Below are 21,793 nucleotides of genomic sequence, written 5' to 3'. Positions count from 1 at the left end.
GGGTGGGTACCTATGTGGTGAGAGCATGTGTAGGGTGTAGGAGGGTGGGTACCTATGTGGTGAGAGCGTGTGTAGGGTGTAGGAGGGTGGATACCTATGTGGTGAGAGCGTGTGTAGGGTGTAGGAGGGTGGGTACCTATGTGGTGAGAGCGTGTGTAGGGTGTAGGAGGGTGGTTACCTATGTGGTGAGAGCGTGTGTAGGGTGTAGGAGGTTGGGCACCTATGTGGTGAGAGCGTGTGTAGGGTGTAGGAGGGTGGGCACCTATGTGGTGAGAGCGTGTGTAGGGTGTAGGAGGGTGGATACCTGTGGTGAGAGCAAGTGTAGGGTGTAGGAGGGTGGGTACTGTGGTGGGAGCATGTGTAGGAGGGTGGGTACCTATGTAGTGAGAGCACGTGTAGGGTGTAGGAGGGTGGGTACCTATGTGGTGAGAGCATGTGTAGGGTGTTGGAGGGTGGCTATGGATACCTATGTGGTGAGAGCATGTGTAGGGTGTAGGAGGGTGGGTATGGGTACCTATGTGGTGAGAGCACGTGTAGGGTGCACTGCAGTAGTGAGTGTAGTCACCTATGTGGTGAGCGCGGGCTGCGCGTGGTCGGGCGGCGGGTGCCCGGGCGGCGGCGGCGGCGGCGGCGCGGCGTACTCCACCACCTCCTGGTAGATGAGCTGCTTCCACTGCTCCACCGTGTGCTCGCGCTCGTCCACCGAGTGGTCGTACGACGCCGGGGCCGGCTGCACACACCGACATTTACTTAAGAGCCCATCAACGTGCACACTAGCGCCACTGCTAAATAATCGTGATTATTTAAATTTAACGTAATATATTTAAAACAGGCCAAGTGCGAGTCGGACTCGCGCACGGAGGGTTCCGCGCCATCAACAAAAAACAAGCAAAAAAACGGTCACCCATCCAAGTACTGACCCCGCCCGACGTTGCTTAACTCGGTCAAAAATCACGTTTGTTGTATGGGAGCCCCACTTAAATCTTTATTTTATTCTGTTTTTAGTATTTGTTGTTATAGCGGCAACAGAAATACATCATCTGTGAAAATTTCAGCTGTCTAGCTATCACGGTTCGTGAGATACAGCCTGGTGACAGACGGACTGACGGACAGACGGACGGACGGACGGACGGACGGACGGACGGACGGACGGACGGACAGCGGAGTCTTAGTAATAGGGTCCCGTTTTTACCCTTTGGGTACGGAACCCTAAAAAAGGGGGCCGCTACGGACTGTATCTTGTATTAAAGTACCTTTTGAATACATCAAACTAGTTTCCAAGTTGCTGGATTCGACAATCTATAAACTCAAAACAAAAACGGCCGTTTTAGCTTTGGACGCATGGATTGACGAATCCAGCAACATGGAAACTAGTTTGATGTATTCAAAAGGCACTTTATTTACTTTAATAAAATATACAGTCCGTAGCGGCCCCTTTTTTTAAATATATTTCGTTAAATTTAAATAATCACGATTATTTAGCAGTGGCGCTAGTGTGCACGTTGATGGACTCTTAACGACTACTTTTTCACAAGATAAAATCGATATAATGAAATATACTTTAATTTCATGTTGGTTTAACATTAACACGTTCACCGTCCCGTGCCCCACATATGGGTCACCGCAAGCTTCTATTAAAAGGCCGTAATGTTGACATTTAACAGTTTGGACATTGAACGTGTTGAATTGAATGTCACCTCAGCCACCGGAAGCCTCGTTAACGCCCCGTTGTCAGTACAAAGTGAACAGACATACGTGTTCTTGGCAATGAATGTATTAATAATGTAACTTATGCAACTTACCGCGTTCACCTCTCCCTCGTCGTACCACACGTTGATGTAGGGATGCAGGAGCGCCTCGTCGACGGAGATGCGTCGCTCCGGATCGATCACTAACATGCGCGAGCGAGACAGACTACTCACCGCGTTCACCTCTCCCTCGTCGTACCACACGTTGATGTAGGGATGCAGGAGCGCCTCGTCGACGGAGATGCGTCGCTCCGGATCGATCACTAACATGCGCGAGCGAGACAGACTACTCACCGCGTTCACCTCTCCCTCGTCGTACCACACGTTGATGTAGGGATGCAGGAGTGCCTCGTCGACGGAGATGCGTCGCTCCGGATCGATCACTAACATGCGCGAGAGCAGATCGCGCGCTTGCGACGCCTAGAACAACAATAAAGTCTGAAAGACTACACTTGAATCTGTCAAATAGGTTGACAATATCCTATGCTACGAGCTATTAGTCGAAGTTATACCAGCAAGCAATTTTTGGTGTTTTTATCGTTTATTTGGTGTACCTAATGCTCGTTTTGTACTCTTATACATCTAAACTAGAGTTTGTTAGATCGAAATTTTCGCTCTTGCAAATTCAAGCGATAGAGAAGCAGATAACGAAACTTCGATTTTCGTTTTTCGGGGTAGGGTCTCTGTTTATATTTTACCTGCCAGCATTCATGTAAGTTGAGTGTCTGTTTGATACCTTGACCTTTTGTCAGGGTTTATTAAAGTATTAGTGGAAATTGTGTATAGCTGTCTCAATTCAAAGGCCTATAGTTGTGCTGGGGTATCGCGGACGGTTTTCGACGTGGTTCACTGTGTCCAAGTGGTTCACTGTATACCTTGAGCCGATTGTGCTCGTTGCTGTCGGACGGGAACAGTATGTCAGGGAAGAGCCTCTCGAACGAGTAGCCGGCGTAGCGCGGACGGTTCTCCACGTAGTTCCGCACTGTTGGCTGCAGGCGCGCCATGAACGCCGCTGAGGGCGTGCCCAGTTGCTCTAAAAGAAAAGAATTGCACATTTTACAAATAAAATCACGTATAAACAACTACCATGTGTTTTTCCACAGCGATAAATACGACGAACTTCTGGCGCGAACTGTAGCTAACCGATATCCGTTAATGTTTATGTCCAGAAGTTGCAAGTTCATCCCAAGGGGTTAAGAGAATTTAAATTATTAAGATTACAATGAAATTTTGGAACATTGAGGCATGTGCCAATGTGCTTCCAACATATATTCCAAAAGGAAATCTAGTGAAAAATTAGAGATGCGTGACAAAGCGACCTATTTAACAAACAAAAGACATAATTTGGCTTCGGATTCCAGGGTCTGCTTTCTTACCTTTTCTTCCCCATTTCGCACTCTCATCGGCATCCTGTTTTATGCAACCATCCTCATGCTATTTAATAGAATGATGAAGGCCGTACAACGTTGAGGAAGAAAAATTGTAGAACCATGACTTTGCAACAGAATCTAAGGACACAAAGATAAAGAGTGAAATGCAAATATGAAGGGACATACCGATGATCTTGTTCCACTGGTCGATATGGTCTGTCCCCGGGAAGAGGACACCGCCACGGATCATCTCGCCCATGATGCAGCCCACAGACCAGATGTCCACGTTCTCTGTGTAGCCCATGCCTAAAATCACCTGGAAACACAGAATACTCGTGAAACATATTTAAACGCAATTGGTCTTAAGATGAAACATAGATACTTTCTTTAATACTTTCCCCCAAACCAAGAAAACAAACTAAAATAGTTTGTGCAGTGTAAACTAGCATCGAAAATGAAGATGATAAAGTGTCAGTCGTAAGTAAATCAAAAGATTAACGATTATCATCTTGGCTACGGCCCCAAGAACTACAAAACACAAACTCGTAAATTACAGTTTCAAGTCGGGGTCGCGTTTCAGAGTCACGTTTCTCACCGCACATGGAATTTGCAACGTAGTGGGATTTACACTCCACTTGTGTCACAAGACCAAGGTCTAAGACAGGGGTCGGCAAACTTTGATATGAAGAGCGAACCGTAGTAGAAATCATCCCTCCTTGAAATCTCAAAGACCCGCAAATGTTGTAGAACTGTAAGTGCTAACATTTTTGGATGGCATTTTTGGAAAAGAGCCACAATCGTAACTCCAAAGAGCCGCAGCGAGCCACGTTTTGCCCTCTGTGTTTGCGGTTGATCAAGCCCGGGGATCAAGGGCTGAGAGAATGGTTTCCTCACCTCTGGCGCGCGGTAGTAGCGCGTGACGACATACGGCGTCATCATAAACGTGGTGCCGGCGGTGCGCGCCAGCCCGAAGTCCAAGATTTTAAGAGTGCAGTCGCTCTTTACCACGATGTTCGAGGGCTTCAGATCCTGGAACAAAACAATAAGTTTCCTTAATGTTTCCTTTGATCAGTAGATGCCATGCATTAATCGGGTGCGATACTCACTCTTCTTTCTGATAAGACCGAGTGACCGAGCTAATCACAACTGCTGCGAGACATTTTAGCTCGCAGCAGTTGAGATTAGCTTCTCGAATAAATCGAATAATGCTTATCGTCCTGTATCGTTATAAGACGTACGTACCTAGTACCTACCTACTACGGCTGTCCTGTGACTATTCACTGCTGAAAATGATGACCTCTATTGAAAATTGAAAGATAAGCATCTGGTAGAGCAGGTAGCTTATTGGTCCAGGTTGATTTGGTTGACCTGGATAGGTTGGCTTCACCTGGAACTTACCCTGTGAATGATCCCGGCAAGATGCAAGTGCTTGATGCCGCATAGCATCTGGTAGAGCAGATAGCTCATGCGCTCGTGGTCCAGGTCCATCTGGATGACCTGGCAGAGGTTGGCGTCCATCAGCTCCATCACCAGGTACACGTCCTGGAACTCCTCCAGGCTCTTCTGGGGGGTAAAGGCGTTTAGGAGGCCGATTATCTGGGAAGATAAAATATGAGTTATTATTGTCAATGTCTATAATGTACCTACCTAAGTTTTTACTATCAGACACGTATGTACTAGTGACGGAACAAAATCGGATTTTTTGCCAAAACCTAAACCGAAGCTTCGGTTTTGTTCTAGTTGCAGCCGAAACCGAACCATCGGCCGAATCATGATGCCGAGACCTGCCGAAACTGAAACTTCAGTCAGACTACCGAAAATTCAGTTTCGGCGCGGCCGAAAGGTTCGGTAATTTTTTGGCCAAAACTGAAACTTCGGCCGAAACACGATTTTTATGAAACCTGCCGAAATCGAAACGAAAATTCGAATAAGAGGTGGATCTCGGTCAAGTCGGTGCGAAGTTAGGTTAGAGTGCTTAGATGCACTCAAGCAACATTGGCACGCCTCAAATTACCTATGTTTTATCAACAACCCAATGTCACTGTCTCTATCTTCAGTTAATTGGTACAAAACAAACATGTAAATATTAGAAAGGTCAATATTTCAGTTCATCAACAAACAGTACTATTACTGGCACTTTTGTATATTTAGGACTCGTATTCCATCTCGAATCCCGCTTCAAAACTTTTCATATAAAACGGTATTTTGTTCGCAAGTCTCTCTCGACACAGTTTAATATTTATTTTCAGAAGTGCCTTTGTGAAGGAGATATGAAAGGGTATTACGTATCAAGTTACGTGCAATTGTGTCGCACGTGGAACGAGAACAAAGCGCTATTGATATCTCGGTTAAAATAGGACCATTGAAATTGTTTTACTTAACAAATAGGATAACAACTGGTGTTGCGTAGGGTAAAGTATAAAGAAAGTTGATGAATATATTGAAAATAGAGAAAAAAAGGATAAGTATATGATATGATACGACACAAAAAAAAGAACAAGTGGCATTTATATCCAGTCTAGTGACAAACACAGGATATTTTATCTTTTCAAATTGAGCTTACGAGTATTCTGTCATCACTCGCACCAATGATAAGTATGATACGAGTGAGATGCAGTTGGAGTGATATCAAAATTATATGGATTGGTACGCCTGTAGGTGTCATTTCGTATCAAAAAACCAAAGAACTAGGTCACGACAAAAGTGTACCAAACTGTTAAATTAATAAGAGGACGGAAGAAGTAGGTATTTAAATTCATTACAAAATTAACAAGGTCTTCATTGTACCCTCTTGAGTAGCAGCGGTTAGTTTCATGCTTCTTATTTCATAGAACTCGTATTTACATTGACTTGACATTTGGCATTTTGGTATTTCCTCAAAGAAATAGAGTAGCGTTTCGTTTTGTGTCGTTAAATCAACTCAACTTGAAGTTGTTCCGAGAATACTCTCTGTAGGTATTTAATTTAATTTCCACTGTCAACGTGCAACGGTTGTTTCGTAGGTCTTCAGTCTCCTGAGAGTAATGTTGGTAAAGAATCTGTGTTGACTATATGTGTTGAAATGAAATAAATTGCCTTCCGCGTGAAATTCTTACTGCAAAAAGTGCGTCAATGTTCAAAACCGAACTTAAACACTGGCTCCTCGAGCAGACGTTCTATGACCACAAAGAGTTATTTATAAGTAAACCTATGTCATAGAATAAGAATAATATTATGTAATACCTTCCTACATATTGTAGTACCTATTTGACATGTAATTTTATATTATTAATAAGGAATGATTATGATTATGATTACCTTTCTACACCCATTGCGCCCTAAAATACGAAAACCCTCGTAATACTAGACAACAGACTCCTGATTAATCCTTTAAATTTAAGTTCCATGAATACTTCAACCAACCCTTAATAGGCTAGATTCTAGCCGCTAGAAGTTCAATAGACAATATTAAAATTCCATTTCAACTCGTCAAGGTTAAGGCGCTTGCTGCAAACTTCAAGTTGTGAGTGGTCGCCACTCTGTAAATTTTCTCCGTAAGACGATTTAGGGCGTCTGCGAGAAGTTGCCTCGCCGAAATTATTAAGCCAGTTTTTTTAATACTTTTACGCTCCTTAGGTAGCAAAGTTTGTCTTTGACAATTTGAACAAGAAATAGTTTTGCATAGTTGAAACGTTTTGAAACTTAGTTATCTTTACAGTCTGTTGGGCATAATTTTTGCCTTTTTAGGGTTTTTACTTTAATATAAAAATAATAGAGCGCTTTGCTGCAGTCATGGCGTACTTAATGTCATCGCTAAAGAACAACGGGGGGTTGGATGAAGACGAGGTCCAGGATAAAGGGAATATAGGAAGCAGAAAAGCGGACCCAGTCACAGTAGGAACAAACGTTGCGGGTGATGGTGTCCATATTCGTTAGAGTGTTTCCGATACTAAATGAGATATCGATCTCTCCATGTAGAAACTCTCCACGGGAATTTCAGTGGTCTAGTCTAATTTACTCACGTTTTTATGGTTAACCAGTTTCATGAGCTTGAACTCCCGGTAGGCGCGCTTGGCGTGCGTGACGTTCTGGAAGGGGCGCGACAGTTTCTTGATCGCCACATTCTGTTGCGTCACCGTGTCGTATGCGGCGCTGGAAAATAATAAATCGGAATTAGAATGATGACTTGATGACACCTAGACTGAACACTAAAGAGGCCTAGGGGAATTGTCAAAAAGTAGCCGACTGCCGAAAACACCTCGCGTGATTTGTGCATAACCCCTTTAAGATAGGGATCTAATTTTCGTCTTAAGGGGCCCACTGCTTAACAGACAGGCCGATCCCGTCCGGAGGACTGTTAATCAGTGGACCCCTTAATTTTCAAATTGGCAAGATCTAGGGGTTGTCGCCATTTATATGAATCACAATGGATACTTGCAGTAGTTGCAGTTTATATGTAAGTGGTCAGTCAAAAGCTAAACCTAAAAATGATCTAGCAAAACCACACTCCATTTACAAATTTCTGTGTAACATACTTAAATGAAAAGAAGAAAAACCCACCGGGTTTTAGAAGAAATAATAAATATTAGCTTTTAATCTTATGCCTTGAACATAAGTACCAAAATGCGTTTATTTTAAATTATGTACCTACACATGTGCCTGCACTGCGCCTCCTAGTTATAGTTTAGTTTTAAGAAACATTTGCTGTGCCCTAACAGGGTTCATGTGTGAACTTACCCTGATGTAATATCTGTCCTGTACTCGTACCACATGATTATTATGCAATAAATTATGAATTATGAATTATGAAGCCCTCAGACAACACATTATAATGGGAAATGATTTGTGACAAAATGAAATTGTACGGCATGTACATTAGATTGACGTTAATCAAATGAAAAAATATTATTCTAAAATAAAATTTAATTTCCTTCACGAAAACAAGACGTCACATTGGTAAACAAGAGGATACACGTACAAAAGACTAGACGTTATTAGTCTAAAAGTAAAGCAGCCATATATATTGCATTAGTAGGTAATTAATACTTATACATACCTATTAATATGTACCTACTTAATAATTATACGTACAACCTATTCTATACACTTATAGGTAAGTACGATGATAGTATTGATGGTTGCATTAACGTCAGCATTTATATACCGACAAATAGAGTAGCGATAACTTTAACCACAGTAATAAATGTCATTTGGTGACCAGCAAAACGTTATTCAAACCCACTGAAATAGCTATTTAGAGTCAAAATAAACAATAAGAGAGACGACTGGTCTGGCCTAGTGGGTAGTGACCCTGCCTGTGAAGCCGCGGTCCTGGGTTCGAATCCCAGTAAGGGCATTTATTTGTGTGATGAGCACAGATATTTGTTCCTGAGTCTTGATTGTTTTCTATGTATTTATGTATTTGTATATTATATATATCGTTTTCTGAGTACCTACAACACAAGCCTCCTTGAGCTTACTGTGGGACTTAGTCAATCTGTGTATAATAATGTCCTATAATATTTATTAATAAAAAAAAAATTTGAAACTGAACTCACAAAGCCTACATACCCTTCCAGGGTACTCTAGGCGGTAATGTAGCAGACTGTACGCCTATGTTAACAAATTTCTTATCTCAGCCACACAATCGCAACATCAACACTCTTAACTGAGCGTGGGTGGACCTTATCCATTTGCAATAAGGTTTAAAAACTGTCGATTAACTGTATAAACGATGGAAGAACATCGTTTACAGTTTGCAGCGTCACGTGTGTCGGGAAATTACATTTCGTAACCACAGCCAGTTTAATATTGTACAGCTTCGGCCGTTTCAGCCTAAATTCGGCACGTTTTAACTGGCTCCGAATGTAGTTCTGAATTATGCAGTTCTCCGCTATTCAGAAACGAAAATTAATGTATTTCATACCAATTTATTTTAAATATCAGCGCGTCCTGCTTGCTCTTATGTGGTTTCGCTTTAAAGCGGACGGATAAGCAGTTCACTTCGATTCTATTTCATTTTGATACATCAAATGCGTGTTCGAGAATATAGCCTAGCATCCGACTCCAAAAGTGATTTACAAATTACGTCATATAGTTTCATACTATCGTTGAAATTTAAACTGTAACTCAATGCAGTCGGACTGAAATTATAAAGGCACAGTTGGTGGTAATACGAGTTTCCAAAAGTTGTATTAGTGTCGCATCTCGTTAACATTTCAGTTGGCAAACGGCGGCGTGAGATTTTTTATTAAAGTTAATGGAATTGGTAAATATTTGAGGATTCATTGGCGGAATGAAAGTTCAGCAGTAATAAATATTGACATCCAGCGTTACAATGCTACACCAGTAGGTATTTAAAAAAATATATCGAGAACCATTGGAGTAGATAAACAGGCAATATTTATTCCACACGAATTCTACGTAACGCTCTAGCGAAGCAGAATGATAGACAATTTTGAGACACTTTTATGACACTATTGAGGCAACTTTCATTGATTTAGTATCGTGTCACAGAGAGAATGCTTCAGTATATCAGTGTAGTGAAACTAAAAAAAAACTGGTAACGTGTCTTTATTCGAACTGCTAGATAAGAGCCCGTACCATGAGTCACTGACAATGTCAAAACTGACACACTTATACGCTATCGAGAACGTAATTTACTTTCTATACATCTCGTTTGCACTTGTATGCAATTACGAGCGAGATGTATAGAAAGTAAATTACGTTCTCGATGGCGTATATGTCAGTGCCAAACTGATGGTAGCCGTACAGTCTTATCTACGAATATAACCGTTTTCTATTAGGCTCAGGGTGTTACTGGACACTTCTTTAATACTTGTTTCCGATTATATTGACGAATCCATACCTAATTGTAAGAACGATGATCTATCTTGGAAAAACTCAAGTTTGAGGCGAAACTCCAAGTGACAATAAAACTGAGTCTTAAAAAATCTGAGCAAAGAACGATGACGACGACACTTGCGGAAGAGTCAATGACATTACGATTAGGTATTTCCATTGCTTCTCCCTCAGCCACGTCGTCGCTCAAGTTTTGGAAACATAAATGCTCAATCCAGTCTAAACGACAAACGTTTTCGAAGCCTCTAAAACTTCAATTCTGGAGAAACCTTGAACTTTGAAACTAGCAATATTTCAAGGATGTTCCCAACGATCGACTAGAAATAAAGCGAGCGTCAAAACTCACAAATTAATATTTTCCAAGTTGCTTCAGCACTCATCCAAGAATTAAATAACTTATTAACTTCTGTTCCTGAATATATAGTAGTACTTCTAAAGTTACATATTCTAAAATGTTTAATCAAGTCTAAGTGACAAATGTTTCCTCGAGGAACGACTAAACTTCTGAATTATTTCTAGGGAAAACTTTATATTTTGGGCTTGGGTGTTCCCAACTGACGACAAGAAACAGCGCGCGTTAAAACTTTCAATTTAATGTCTCCCTCGTCTCTTGAGTACTCATCCAGGATTTTTACATATACCAAAATTTGGCATGTATTTAAGTCTTTGGGCCCTATTCGGATTTTGAACTAGATATCTATTAGACATCACCAAGATATGTATGTGTCAAACAAGTGTCAAAAGTGACGTTTTTGTTTGAAGAAACGTAACTTTTGACACTTGTTTGACATCGACATATCCAATCCATACCGTTTCAATATCTAGTATTTGACGTATCGTAAAGTTCGAATATGGCTGTTTATCTTTTATGCGAAAAATGTTTTCAAGTACCCAAGATCGAAACTTCGAACGGTTTCTGGGGAAAACTTTAGGGTCGGCAACACGAATGTAACACCCGTGTGGAGTTGCAGGCGTCCATAGGCTACGGTGACCACTTACCATCAGGCGTATGCCTCCGACATGATATAAAACATCTTTGAGGCTGGGGTGATCCCAAGTGACGACAAGATACAAAGCGCGCGTCTAAATTTCAAATTTAACGTTTTCCTCGTCTCTTGAGCGCTCATCCAAGATTTTTACGAACGCTAATGCAGTGCGTAAATATTTAACGGCCTGCTCATGTTTACGGGCGCCTCAATTTACGAGGACAGTAAAACACTTATTGTTATTCCGAGGCTGTCCTCGCTTTAGGTTATTGGTATTGAAATCCGGGGCTCGGGGTAAGGTCACTATGGAATATGGATTGTGGAGAACTGTTGCTATGGCAAGATGACCCTGATCCCTGCCCCTGAGCCCTGGTATCCATTGATTAAATATTAATAATTTCCCAAGACTAAATACTCCAGAATGATATTTTTTAAGTGGGACAGTAGGTATGGAGAAATCCGAAACGATTCACATGTATGCAGGGCAGGTATACTCACGAATCTTATCTTCGGCAAAACAAACTACTTAGTAAATATCAAATGATATTCGCACAGAAGTCTCTTTAAATATAAAATTATTTTAAATAAACATGACAGTCCATTCAATAACCATAACATGAAAACATTGACCCAACACAAAGTCCAAGTGCAAAGGAAAATTGTAGTTCAATTGTATTCTCGAGTTCAACATCCACCCCCAATAGTTAATTAAAAAGCATTGATTAGTTAGAGAAGAAAAGCAGGCTATTAATGGACTATTCAGTGGAATTCAGTGGAAAACCTATTCAATATGAACCTATGATAATGACCGTAGTTCACAATGGTCAGAATACAGAATGCCATGACAATAGCCCTTAAGATCCTCTTAAACAAGCAATTAGATTAGGTTGTTGAATAAATAAGAAGCAACAACTATGAAGCATTAGCGTAGTAAAGCGCAATATTGTAGTACCACGTTTATTTTGCTAAAATAAGTAAAGCTATATATTCAAAGTTGCTGATAAAGCATTATTTAGTATGTTTATAGTGGAAAGTGCGTGTCCATTGTGTCGCTTGGTCAGAAATCTCGGCACTAGATTGAAGATGAAGATTAGAAGCCAAGCATACGCTGACTATAAACCCATGTGATCTATGACAGCCTATCATAGTACAATAGTATTCTTTTAAATTTATTATTTGCAGCTGTTAGAGGCTACTTGGACTAACGGTTAAACGATCGCTGCAAGGTCGATCCGTAGGTATATACACGTATATGGTGATATCGATGTAGATGTTATCTTTATAAATTATTATATTATAGAGCTCTTGAATTCTTTTTCACCAAAGACAAGACATAATCATGAACTACAGCAATAGGAAATCATCCACAACAGTCATATTTCAAATGCCTGGAACCAAAATTATCTCTCACAGTACAACTATAAAGTAATTTCCTCTCGCGAACTTCCTCGCGAGATTTGGACAGGTTTTTAAATGGTCGGCAATCATAGCCGAACGCTTCACAAAACAAACGTGGTAATACAACATCCCCCGCCCGTATGAATAATCTTACCAAACTATCCCCTGCGCGCCAGCGCCGTGCCGCACTAGCTCCGTGTAACGCGTGGGTATCTTGAACACAACGTCGCTGAGCGACACCGCGTAAAACTGAACCATGGCTATAACTATTTGTTATACTCGAGCACGATCAACTATAAAGAAAAAGGGTATGGTCAATGTGGAGATGACAGGCATATAACATTTTTGGTTGGGAAGAGCGTTATTGGACAAGAACTCTCGTATTATATAGGTACGTGCATTGCTCAGTCACAGTCAGAAAGGAACAGCTTCGCTCCTTCTGCTCTACCTGCCTTCTAAAAGTCGAGTATGTGTACAAACTTAAGAGTAAGCGACGAAAGAGCAGGTAATCTGTCTTACCTGATAGACCTCCACATTGACTTTATATTAAGCTCTTTACCGGTAGATTTACCCATCACCCTCACCACTCTCAACATCCTTATATAAGTCCCACTGCTGGGCAAAGATTTTTCATTTTACAAGAAGGGTTCGGTTTATAGGCCCCACGACAGTCCGATGTGATTTGAGAAAACCACACGCCTTAAAAATCATTTGGCAGGATTACTTACGATCTTTTGTTTTAGCAGAAAAACACAAATCATGTTTCGTATTAGGTCCACTAACACCCATTATGCTGACCGAACAGATACAGATCTCATGTGTGAGTAAATCATAAATGGTCTTGCTAGTACACAGTGCCTATTGTCAGTGTCCTAGTTTTTTTTTTATTTTTAATGATTATTGATTGAAAACCCTAATAGTTGTTGTAGTTTGTTGGACTTTGTAAATTTAAGTGCTGGACTTTATTTAACGTAGTGGACATAGTAACGCCCATAGTATTTTCCCCGCAGTATTGTGTTGATGCCCATTGGCTCATTTAAGTCTCCTGGTCTTTTAACTACAAAACGTAGGTACGTATCACGTTTCACGTGTTATTAGAGCGGATCACAAAACGATTGAACGATTGTTTATTTATTGGAAACCTGGTCCCTGGTGGGTGTTGGCTGTGAGAATGTCAAACAAACTTTATCTATTTTTGGCAACGCCTAAAGGTCATATGCAAATGTATACAAATAGTTGATTTTAGCTCTGTCTATTTAAATGGAGTATTCAATTTAAGTTAGAATTGCAGAACATGTATGCGAGAATTGTAGACAAATAATCAGAACTCCAGAATCCTAGTAAGTAGGTATGTATATCTAATGTTCACGCCGCCAAACCCAAGATTCCACGGTCGGGTTAATATTTTACAAGTATTATGGATATTATGATTGGAGTTGGAGTAAGGCTTGTCTGGGTGGCATATTATATAGATTTAGGCTAGGCGCTGTTTGTTTAATACATACTAGCAACTAGCAAGATAGATATTTATTGCGCCGTAAAGTATCGTATCGTCAGCATTTAAAATTCGGGTTTATATTGTAAATACATTGATTGATTGGTCCAGGACCTGCATATTTAAATATTCATCAATTATGGTTGTCATATACATACAATAATACGAATCGTCGTTAAAATCAAAAGTCAAAAAAAAGGCGGCCGTTAAAATTAAAAGTCAATTCATCTAGATAAGTGCTTGTACAAAGCAGTGCAGTGTGTGCAAATATTGCGTGCGAGTGCAAAGCACAATCCAGTTACTAGACAAAATGCAATTTACAGTGGAGGCACGAAACCTATTCTTTCCAAAGCTATTTCGCAATTTTTGTGAGTGTGTCGTACTACTTGTACTTCAATTTCATTATTTGGTCTGTTACAACCACTATTATAGGTGCATGCTTTCAATGTAAAAATTAAGTTTAAATGTAGTGTTCTAATAAAATGTCATAAACATTTAAACGTGAATCTAAATGAGTGTTAGTATTTACGGGGTTTGGTTGGTGTAAGTAAATGACAACAAAAATGTGTAAAATTAATATTTACAATAATTACAACATCAATCAGTACGTCATGAGAAGGGCTATTTCTTGAGTGCCTATATTTACGAAAAATATATTTCTGATATTATCTGAATAGTCTCGCCACGCATAAGTAGAGTTATGTAACCGAGCAACTAATACAAACAAAATAAAGAAATGTCATTAATGTATAAAAGAGAGGGTGACCCCGACTGCCGCTATGATGTGGTCACTGGTGAGAGCGGTTAGTGCGGCGGGATTCCACATGTCTGCCGCCACAAAATTAGGGGCTTATTTCAACTCTGTTAATAATGGCAAAATGGGTGAATTTATTCCTATATACTATGGATTCATTAGCCAATATTCTTATCCGTATGGCATTAACAACGAGGCGACATATATCTAATATCCTCCAAAGTCATGTGTACAAGATTTCTGCAAGCTGCATAAGTAAAAGTGGAATAGCATTTCGCTCTTCAGCTTATTTGTTCGTTTTACATTGAATATGTGGCTCCCCAAGGTAATCTAATTTCGTATGAAGGTATTCTTAAACTTCATTACTTGAACTGTGATCCCCCTGGGTACTATAAGTACTATAATTGAACTTTAATCTGTGTCTGGTCTCAACTGTCTCGTCGAAACTTGCCAGACGCCGTCGCGACAGTTCTACTAACATTGGCATCTTCAAAACAAAGCCAGATGAGTTAGGTTTAAAGATGCTTTAGAAACTTAGCTAAGTTAGGCATCTAAGCTTAGATACCTACCTGAGTCATACACATTTGATTTGATGCTTAACTCGTTAGTCTTTCCTGTAGATATCCCGAAGTTATGAGACTCAAAAGCTAATTTTTACGCTGCGCCCTTACAAGCGGGATTACTATCTTTCAGAACTTGGGACTCAAATAAGAAAAGCGTGATATATACCTTCTCAGGTGGTCAACTTTGATTTTATAGTTCACTGAAGAGATATTTGTCTGAAATGCGTTTGACCCACCTATGTGAATAAGTTGCCCTTATCTCTTTGGATAATTCTTAAAATATCGAAGCAATAATGCGCAAGAAACTGCCAATTACATATTAATATTGTAATTTTGATTTGAGATGCTCATTTATTCGCCCCAACAAAGGTGAAGTATCTCTTCAAAGAAGAAGTTACAATATATAAGTAGGTTGTAGGCGTATGAGGAATGTGAGCCAATCAATTAATTGGCAATATTGGAAGTGGTTTTTTGTCTTGACTTTATCTTTATATGGCATGATTGAGAGAGAAATAATGTGATTTACGAAGGTTGGCGCGAATGAAGATTATATTGAAGTTGTCAGTTTTTCTAGACCCCTGTAACCCCGATTTTCGATTTTCCGAAGTAATATTAATTTCAGGATTATGTTGGGTCTTGTAATAGCATAGTACATTTGTTACAGGAAAAAGACATATTCTTACGAATACGGATAACAACTTAATGCATCTACCACAGACGATGAATGTTAATGAATGATTATTCCTTCTATGTAACATTTTTTGAGTAATTGAAGTTAGTAAATAGCGTAACTTAAACGAACGCCAGAATCACAGGCAAATAATATGAGAGATAACGCGATGTCCTGAGCCGATAGGTTTGAGGTTTCGGTAGCGCTTGAGGATGGTGAAATTGGTGAACCTCGTGTCGCCGATCTCTACAGTGTTGTAGTTAGGGAGTCCCACAAGGCACAACTTTAGTTCCGTGACTTTAAACTAGAATACTTACTAAACAATGCCCTGCGCTCCTGAGCTGATAGGTTTGAGGTTCTGGTAGTGTTTGACGAGTGTGCGCCTCCTGTCGCCTACCTCGAAGTTAGGCAGTCCCTCAAGGTACAACTCTAGGTCCAAGAATATGTAGAGTCCTACAGGGAACTACTCTAGGTCCATGACTGTTTAAACTCTAAACTACTTACCAGACAATGCCTTGCGCTCCTGAGCCGATAGGTTTAAGGTTCTGGTAGCGCTTGAGGATGGTGAACCTCGTGTCGCCGACCTCGACGGTATAGAAGTGGGGGTGTCGCGCCGGGGCCGACATGACGGTTGGCCCGTTCGCCGTCCTACCGGGCATCGACCACCGAGACTGCAACAGATTGAAAACGTGTTGTAGTTCATATAAATATTGAACGTAATATTTAACAGGTCAATATATGGGCTGTGCCAAGTAGTTGGCATACTTACTTTACAGAAGTGTAGTTATACAACGTGTGTCCATATACTGGCAACTATTATTGTCGGTCGGCGGCTATCACAGGCTCAGTCTTGGGCGAGGGAAGACTTCAGAGATGATTACGTCTGTGGACAAATAACAGATACATTTAATTAAGTTTAAAAAAAAAACAACGGGTTGCACTCAGGGAGTGCCGGCAGAAGTGAAAACCCAATGACTAGTGCAAAATGCACTATGTATAATTAAGGTTAACGCCATCTAGCGTTAGCGTTAATTACTTGAAACCCCTAAGCACATCACTGTTAGTAATACCAGTTCGAGCGAAACTCACTAGATGGCATTTAAATCAATAAAGAAAAACTCAATGACATGTAAGTTTTTCATGTATGTAATGTCATTGAGTTTTTCTTTATTGATTTAAATGCCATCTAAATCTTACAGTCACGTGATCGTCTTACGCTGTCTCGAGTTTAACATTTTTTCCCCACCTCAAAAAGTGCACAGCGCCGCTAAAGAAGTTTTCACTTCGAAAATGGATTTAAATTTAGCGTGGACTGAAACTAATGAACCTAAAATCACAACTTGATTGATCGTTTATTTTTGCATTTGGTTTGTGGTACGCATCGTAAAAACTGGTAGAGACGTGCGGCGTTCATGACGGAGGTCATGAGTTTGAACTCTGACCGTAACAATGAGATTGTTAAAACTTATGTATGCTTACCAATTACCACTGGCAATTATTTCTGATTAATAGTAATGAAAATTAAATTATAAATACAAGAGGAGGTTTCGCTTTTATTTGATCTATCTATATCTCATTAAACATTGCCCCTTTCATTTTCTGCAGTATTAAGGTGCCAATTGCGGAAATCCGCCCGGTGATTTTAAAGCAGTAGCGAACAAGCCGCCCTAACACATTTTAATAATTAAGTTTTACTAGCGCGGCGGAATAACTAGAAAATCCACCTTAGCAGCTGAGATTTCCACTTAAAAATGGAAATAAGTTACGAGTTTACAAATTTACATCGGAACTGGAACGTCGTAAGTTACTGTGACAGTCGTATAGAGATGACATTTTATTTTTAATGAGATTATACTGGGTTATGGGAGGATTGACGAGTGCGGGAGACGATAAGCGCGAAGCGAGCTATAATCTATACATTTAAAAGAGTTTTGAGCTATAAAGTTACGCGATTTTTGTATTATCCTATGCAAATTGGTCGTTGGTTATGGACTTATGGATTTCAGGGTCCCTCGTCAGAGAAGGTAAATTTTATAAAGAGTACCTAGTTATTCTTCATACTAAGGAACATGCGCAGGCGAGCATAAAAGCAGGTGACGATATAGGTACTGTAGAGGAGTACCGCTAGCCTAGGGTTCCCATTATTATTATTATTAGGAGCCTGTAATGTCCCACTGCTGGGCAAAGGCCTCCCCCCACTTTTTCCAGTCTTCCCGATCCTGTACAGTCTCAGGGTTCCCATAAGTCAGGATTTTCCCTGACACGTCAGGATTTTGGGTTCTTTGTTAGAAACTCAGGATTACGAGGGGACTTGGCGAGTGTCAGGGTTTTTGACTCAACAATTCACTAGAAGGTAGCTAAATTTGGAGTTACGTAGATGAAAAGGAAGATGCTCTAGCCGCAGCAATATGAGGAACTAGAGACTAGAGGCCAAATCGATGTTGATGCCCGGATTTTTGACGTTTGCGTCAGATTGCTGTCAGTCGGCAGTAATGTTGCGCTGCAGTACTGCAGCAGTAACGCTGATCCGAACGGTACCTTACGTTACGGTAGCTGCAATGTACACGTATTCTAAGCTCTGTTTATATTCGAACACAGTATGTTAATTTATACGAAGCCGGTATAAGCCGAGACGTGCCGTCGGCGCGCCGCGCGACATTATGCGATATACTTTAAACCTGCGGCGCAGGGTTTACAACATTACTAGTATATTTGTTCAGTTAAAATATAATTATATGCTTTTTTAATTTAATGTTATGCAAAGCATTCTCCAGTATAAATAACTTTAAATAAACCGATGCAAAGATACAGGATTATGAAGTTTATAGTGGCAATTCCACGTAACTCGTAATTGCATTTCAGCTAAATTGTAGAATGAACTGTAATTACTGTAAACTCGATGTGTTTGTGTTTTTCCATTGAGGAGTTCCATTGGCTACCTTCCGACTGCATCTGCTCCATATTATTGTATTGTCATCGAAATTAAGGTAGTACTCAAAATTTCAAACTGACTCAGATACCAGGAACTGGTTTATATTTCAGTTACAACATTTGAAAATTTGAAGCAATATACGCAGTGAGGCTAAATAAAAAAGTAATAAAATCGATAGGTAGGTTTGTTTAATATTCAAAAGTCCCGCGGCTACAGTATATCAAATAAAGCTTGAAAGTTAGCTTCACAAATAGCGTAAGTTTCCATTTGAAATTTCTGTGGGTATAAACCAGTTGAAACCAGATTTGCTAACGTTTGCCAGCCAATGCAAATAGTCGCGGTTTGGGCTAGTACTATTAGGTATTTATTCTGTGGTTTGGGACAGGTCGTTATTCCGTAACAGACAGCCATATTCGAACTTTAAGATACGTAAAATATTAGATATCGAAACGATATGGATTGGTCGAATTTAAACTGTTGTGAGACATGCTGCATGTGTGTTGTGCGCATGTCGCGCGAGTGACTTAAAAACAAGTGAGTCTAAACCGTAAAATTATTCAATGATATGGATTGGATATGTGAGTGTCAAACAAGTGTCAAAAGTGACGTTTCTTCAAACAGAGACGTCACTTTTGACACTTGTTTGACACTGATATATCTTGGTGATGTCTAATAGATATCTAATAGGTATATCTAGTTCAAAATCCGAATCAGGCCCAGAGTTGTGCTCGTTTAGCTTGACTTAGCTATCGCGTGCAGTATTTATTCCCAAGCATATTGCGGTCACCTGAAAGTGCACTCAATAAATGTAAAGTATGATAAATTGTGTATGTTAATATTAGTGTGACACGCTCACTTACGCTCCCACAAATAATCCTGCCGGCCTAGCCAAGCTGCCAATCGCTATCGCTTCGATAACGAAACGCTTTGTGCCTCTCTATCACTCATCCATATTAGTGCGACAGTGACAGTTGCGTTTCGATCGCTACGGAGCGTTAGCGTTTGACACGTTGGCTACGCGGCTTACACCCTCACCACAAGTCACTTGCGATGAAACCAGAATATATTAACAACAGTCAGCCATCTTGGTAGGGTCGAGATGTAGTGGAATAACAATAAAAAATTTAATACAGGATGGCCAAAAAGTAGTTTCCGTGAAAACGTGTAAAAATTCAATACAGAAACTAACATTTTGCGTTAACTCATAAGGAATTTTCCGTATTTTAAAAACCGTATTTGCGCCTTCTTGCCTCTTAAGTGCTTTTTTCTCAAAAGGCAAAGGTCTCGCCTCTTGGCCGGCACTCGGCCGCAACGGGGCGAAATTAGCCGCGTCCCACATTCCACTCTTGAACCTTTGACGACACTTTTACACATATTTTTAGGCCTTGACGACGTCAATGTTTTATACAAACATCGGCGGCTTGTGGCATTTAGGTAGCACTAGTGATGAGACACGTTTTTCAAGTGCCTTTTCAGATAAGATAATAAGACTGCATCCAAAAAGTAAACAGGGTAAACAGGTTTATCAAACGCTTAAAATTGTATTATTAAAAAATCCAGGATATCTAACGATAAAAAAATAATAATAACTTATTACAAAATAAGTTTTTGGCAAAAATTTAATTTTTGGTACAAGCTTTTATCGCTGACTGTACTTTTCTTACGACAGACAACTAATACTCATCGAGACAATTCTAAAAACCCCTAACACAATTAGGTTGCGTTGTTTCATCACAGAGTTCCTATGGCCACCTCCTGTCTCCATCATCAGATCAGTTCGACAGTACCATATTATTGTATTGTCATCAGTACTACATACAGCTGCCAATTTTCATGACGCTACGATCCTTGGAAGATGGTTAAATTAGTTACCTTAGATTCCATTACATGTTAGTTACATACAGGTCGAGAGTTCCTATGGCCACCTCCTGTCTCCATCATCAGATCAGTTCGACAGTATCATATTATTGTATTGTCATCAGAACTACATACAGCTGCCAATTTTCATGACGCTACGATCCTTGGAAGATGGTTAAGAGCCAACAGGAGTGGTCATTTCTCCATACAAACGTACTCGACTGTTTCCTCCGTGGGTTTTGAAGCTAGAGCAATGATTTTTTCAACACAGATTAATATTGTCAATATCTGTGTCGGCGCTGGTGGCCTAGCGGTAAGAGCGTGCGACTTGCAATCCGGAGGTCGCGGGTTCGAACCCCGGCTCGTACCAATGAGTTTTTCGGAACTTATGTACGAAATATCATTTGATATTTACCAGTCGCTTTTCGGTGAAGGAAAACATCGTGAGGAAACCGGACTAATCCCTAAACGGGCCTAGTTTACCCTCTGGGTTGGAAGGTCAGATGGCAGTCGCTTTCGTAAAAACTAGTGCCCACGCCAATTACTGGGATTAGTTGCCAAGCGGACCCCAGGCTCCCATGAGCCGTGGCAAAATGCCGGGACAACGCGAGGAAGATGATGATGATCTGTGTCGGACCGTTTTGCTTTTTTTGATATTTTCCCTTCAAAAATGGCCAAAATGGCCTAATTGACTATGCCGCAATGAGAGGCGTGGTATTCAAAACTGATATCAATTAGCCAAAAAGTCAAAACGGTTCGACACAGATAATTTCATAATCATTTAGATTTCAAAATTTAGTTACAATTGGTTAAGTTTTGGAGGAGGAAACAGTCGAGTACGAAACCTCGATTTTTGAGATTTTTATGCAGGATTTTTCGCCTCGTCCTTATCGCACTAGTTTTAGGAGTCGCTTCCGTTAGCGAGACGGGTATATTCATCTAAAATATTTATATCGCAGCTCCTGTTTCGTCTTAAATTAGTTACCTTAGATTCCATTACATAGTTAGTTACATATTACAGGTCGACCTAATAAAAGCTTGTTAACAAAAAAAGTTGAAGTCATACAGAACACCAACAAATATACGCTGCAACATTACAGAAGAATGCCTTTTTTACCCATCACGTCAGTCGAAGTTGAAAGATCATTTTTATACACCAAGTGGATTTTCACAGATAGAA

At 40.2% G+C, this 21,793-nt stretch overlaps 1 protein-coding gene across 1 annotated transcript in view; it reads right to left on the bottom strand.

Moving 5' to 3' along the window:
- LOC134654241 (stress-activated protein kinase JNK) overlaps window positions 1-21,793 on the bottom strand; it is a 173,893-nt gene that overhangs the window by 3,803 nt on the left and 148,297 nt on the right. The window contains exons 4-12 of the mRNA XM_063509711.1: window positions 16,594-16,707; window positions 16,329-16,495; window positions 7,120-7,249; window positions 4,517-4,714; window positions 4,013-4,147; window positions 3,305-3,434; window positions 2,624-2,781; window positions 2,043-2,168; window positions 566-730 (exon numbers count right to left, since the gene is read on the bottom strand). Of these exons, the coding sequence (XP_063365781.1) occupies window positions 566-730; window positions 2,043-2,168; window positions 2,624-2,781; window positions 3,305-3,434; window positions 4,013-4,147; window positions 4,517-4,714; window positions 7,120-7,249; window positions 16,329-16,483 (1,197 nt within the window). The 5' untranslated portion in view covers window positions 16,484-16,495; window positions 16,594-16,707. The remainder of the gene's footprint in view (window positions 1-565; window positions 731-2,042; window positions 2,169-2,623; window positions 2,782-3,304; window positions 3,435-4,012; window positions 4,148-4,516; window positions 4,715-7,119; window positions 7,250-16,328; window positions 16,496-16,593; window positions 16,708-21,793) is intronic.

This window comes from Cydia amplana, chromosome 14, assembly GCF_948474715.1.
Source record: "Cydia amplana chromosome 14, ilCydAmpl1.1, whole genome shotgun sequence".
Taxonomy (NCBI): domain Eukaryota; kingdom Metazoa; phylum Arthropoda; class Insecta; order Lepidoptera; family Tortricidae; genus Cydia; species Cydia amplana.
This window is presented reverse-complemented; position numbering and strand designations above follow the sequence as displayed.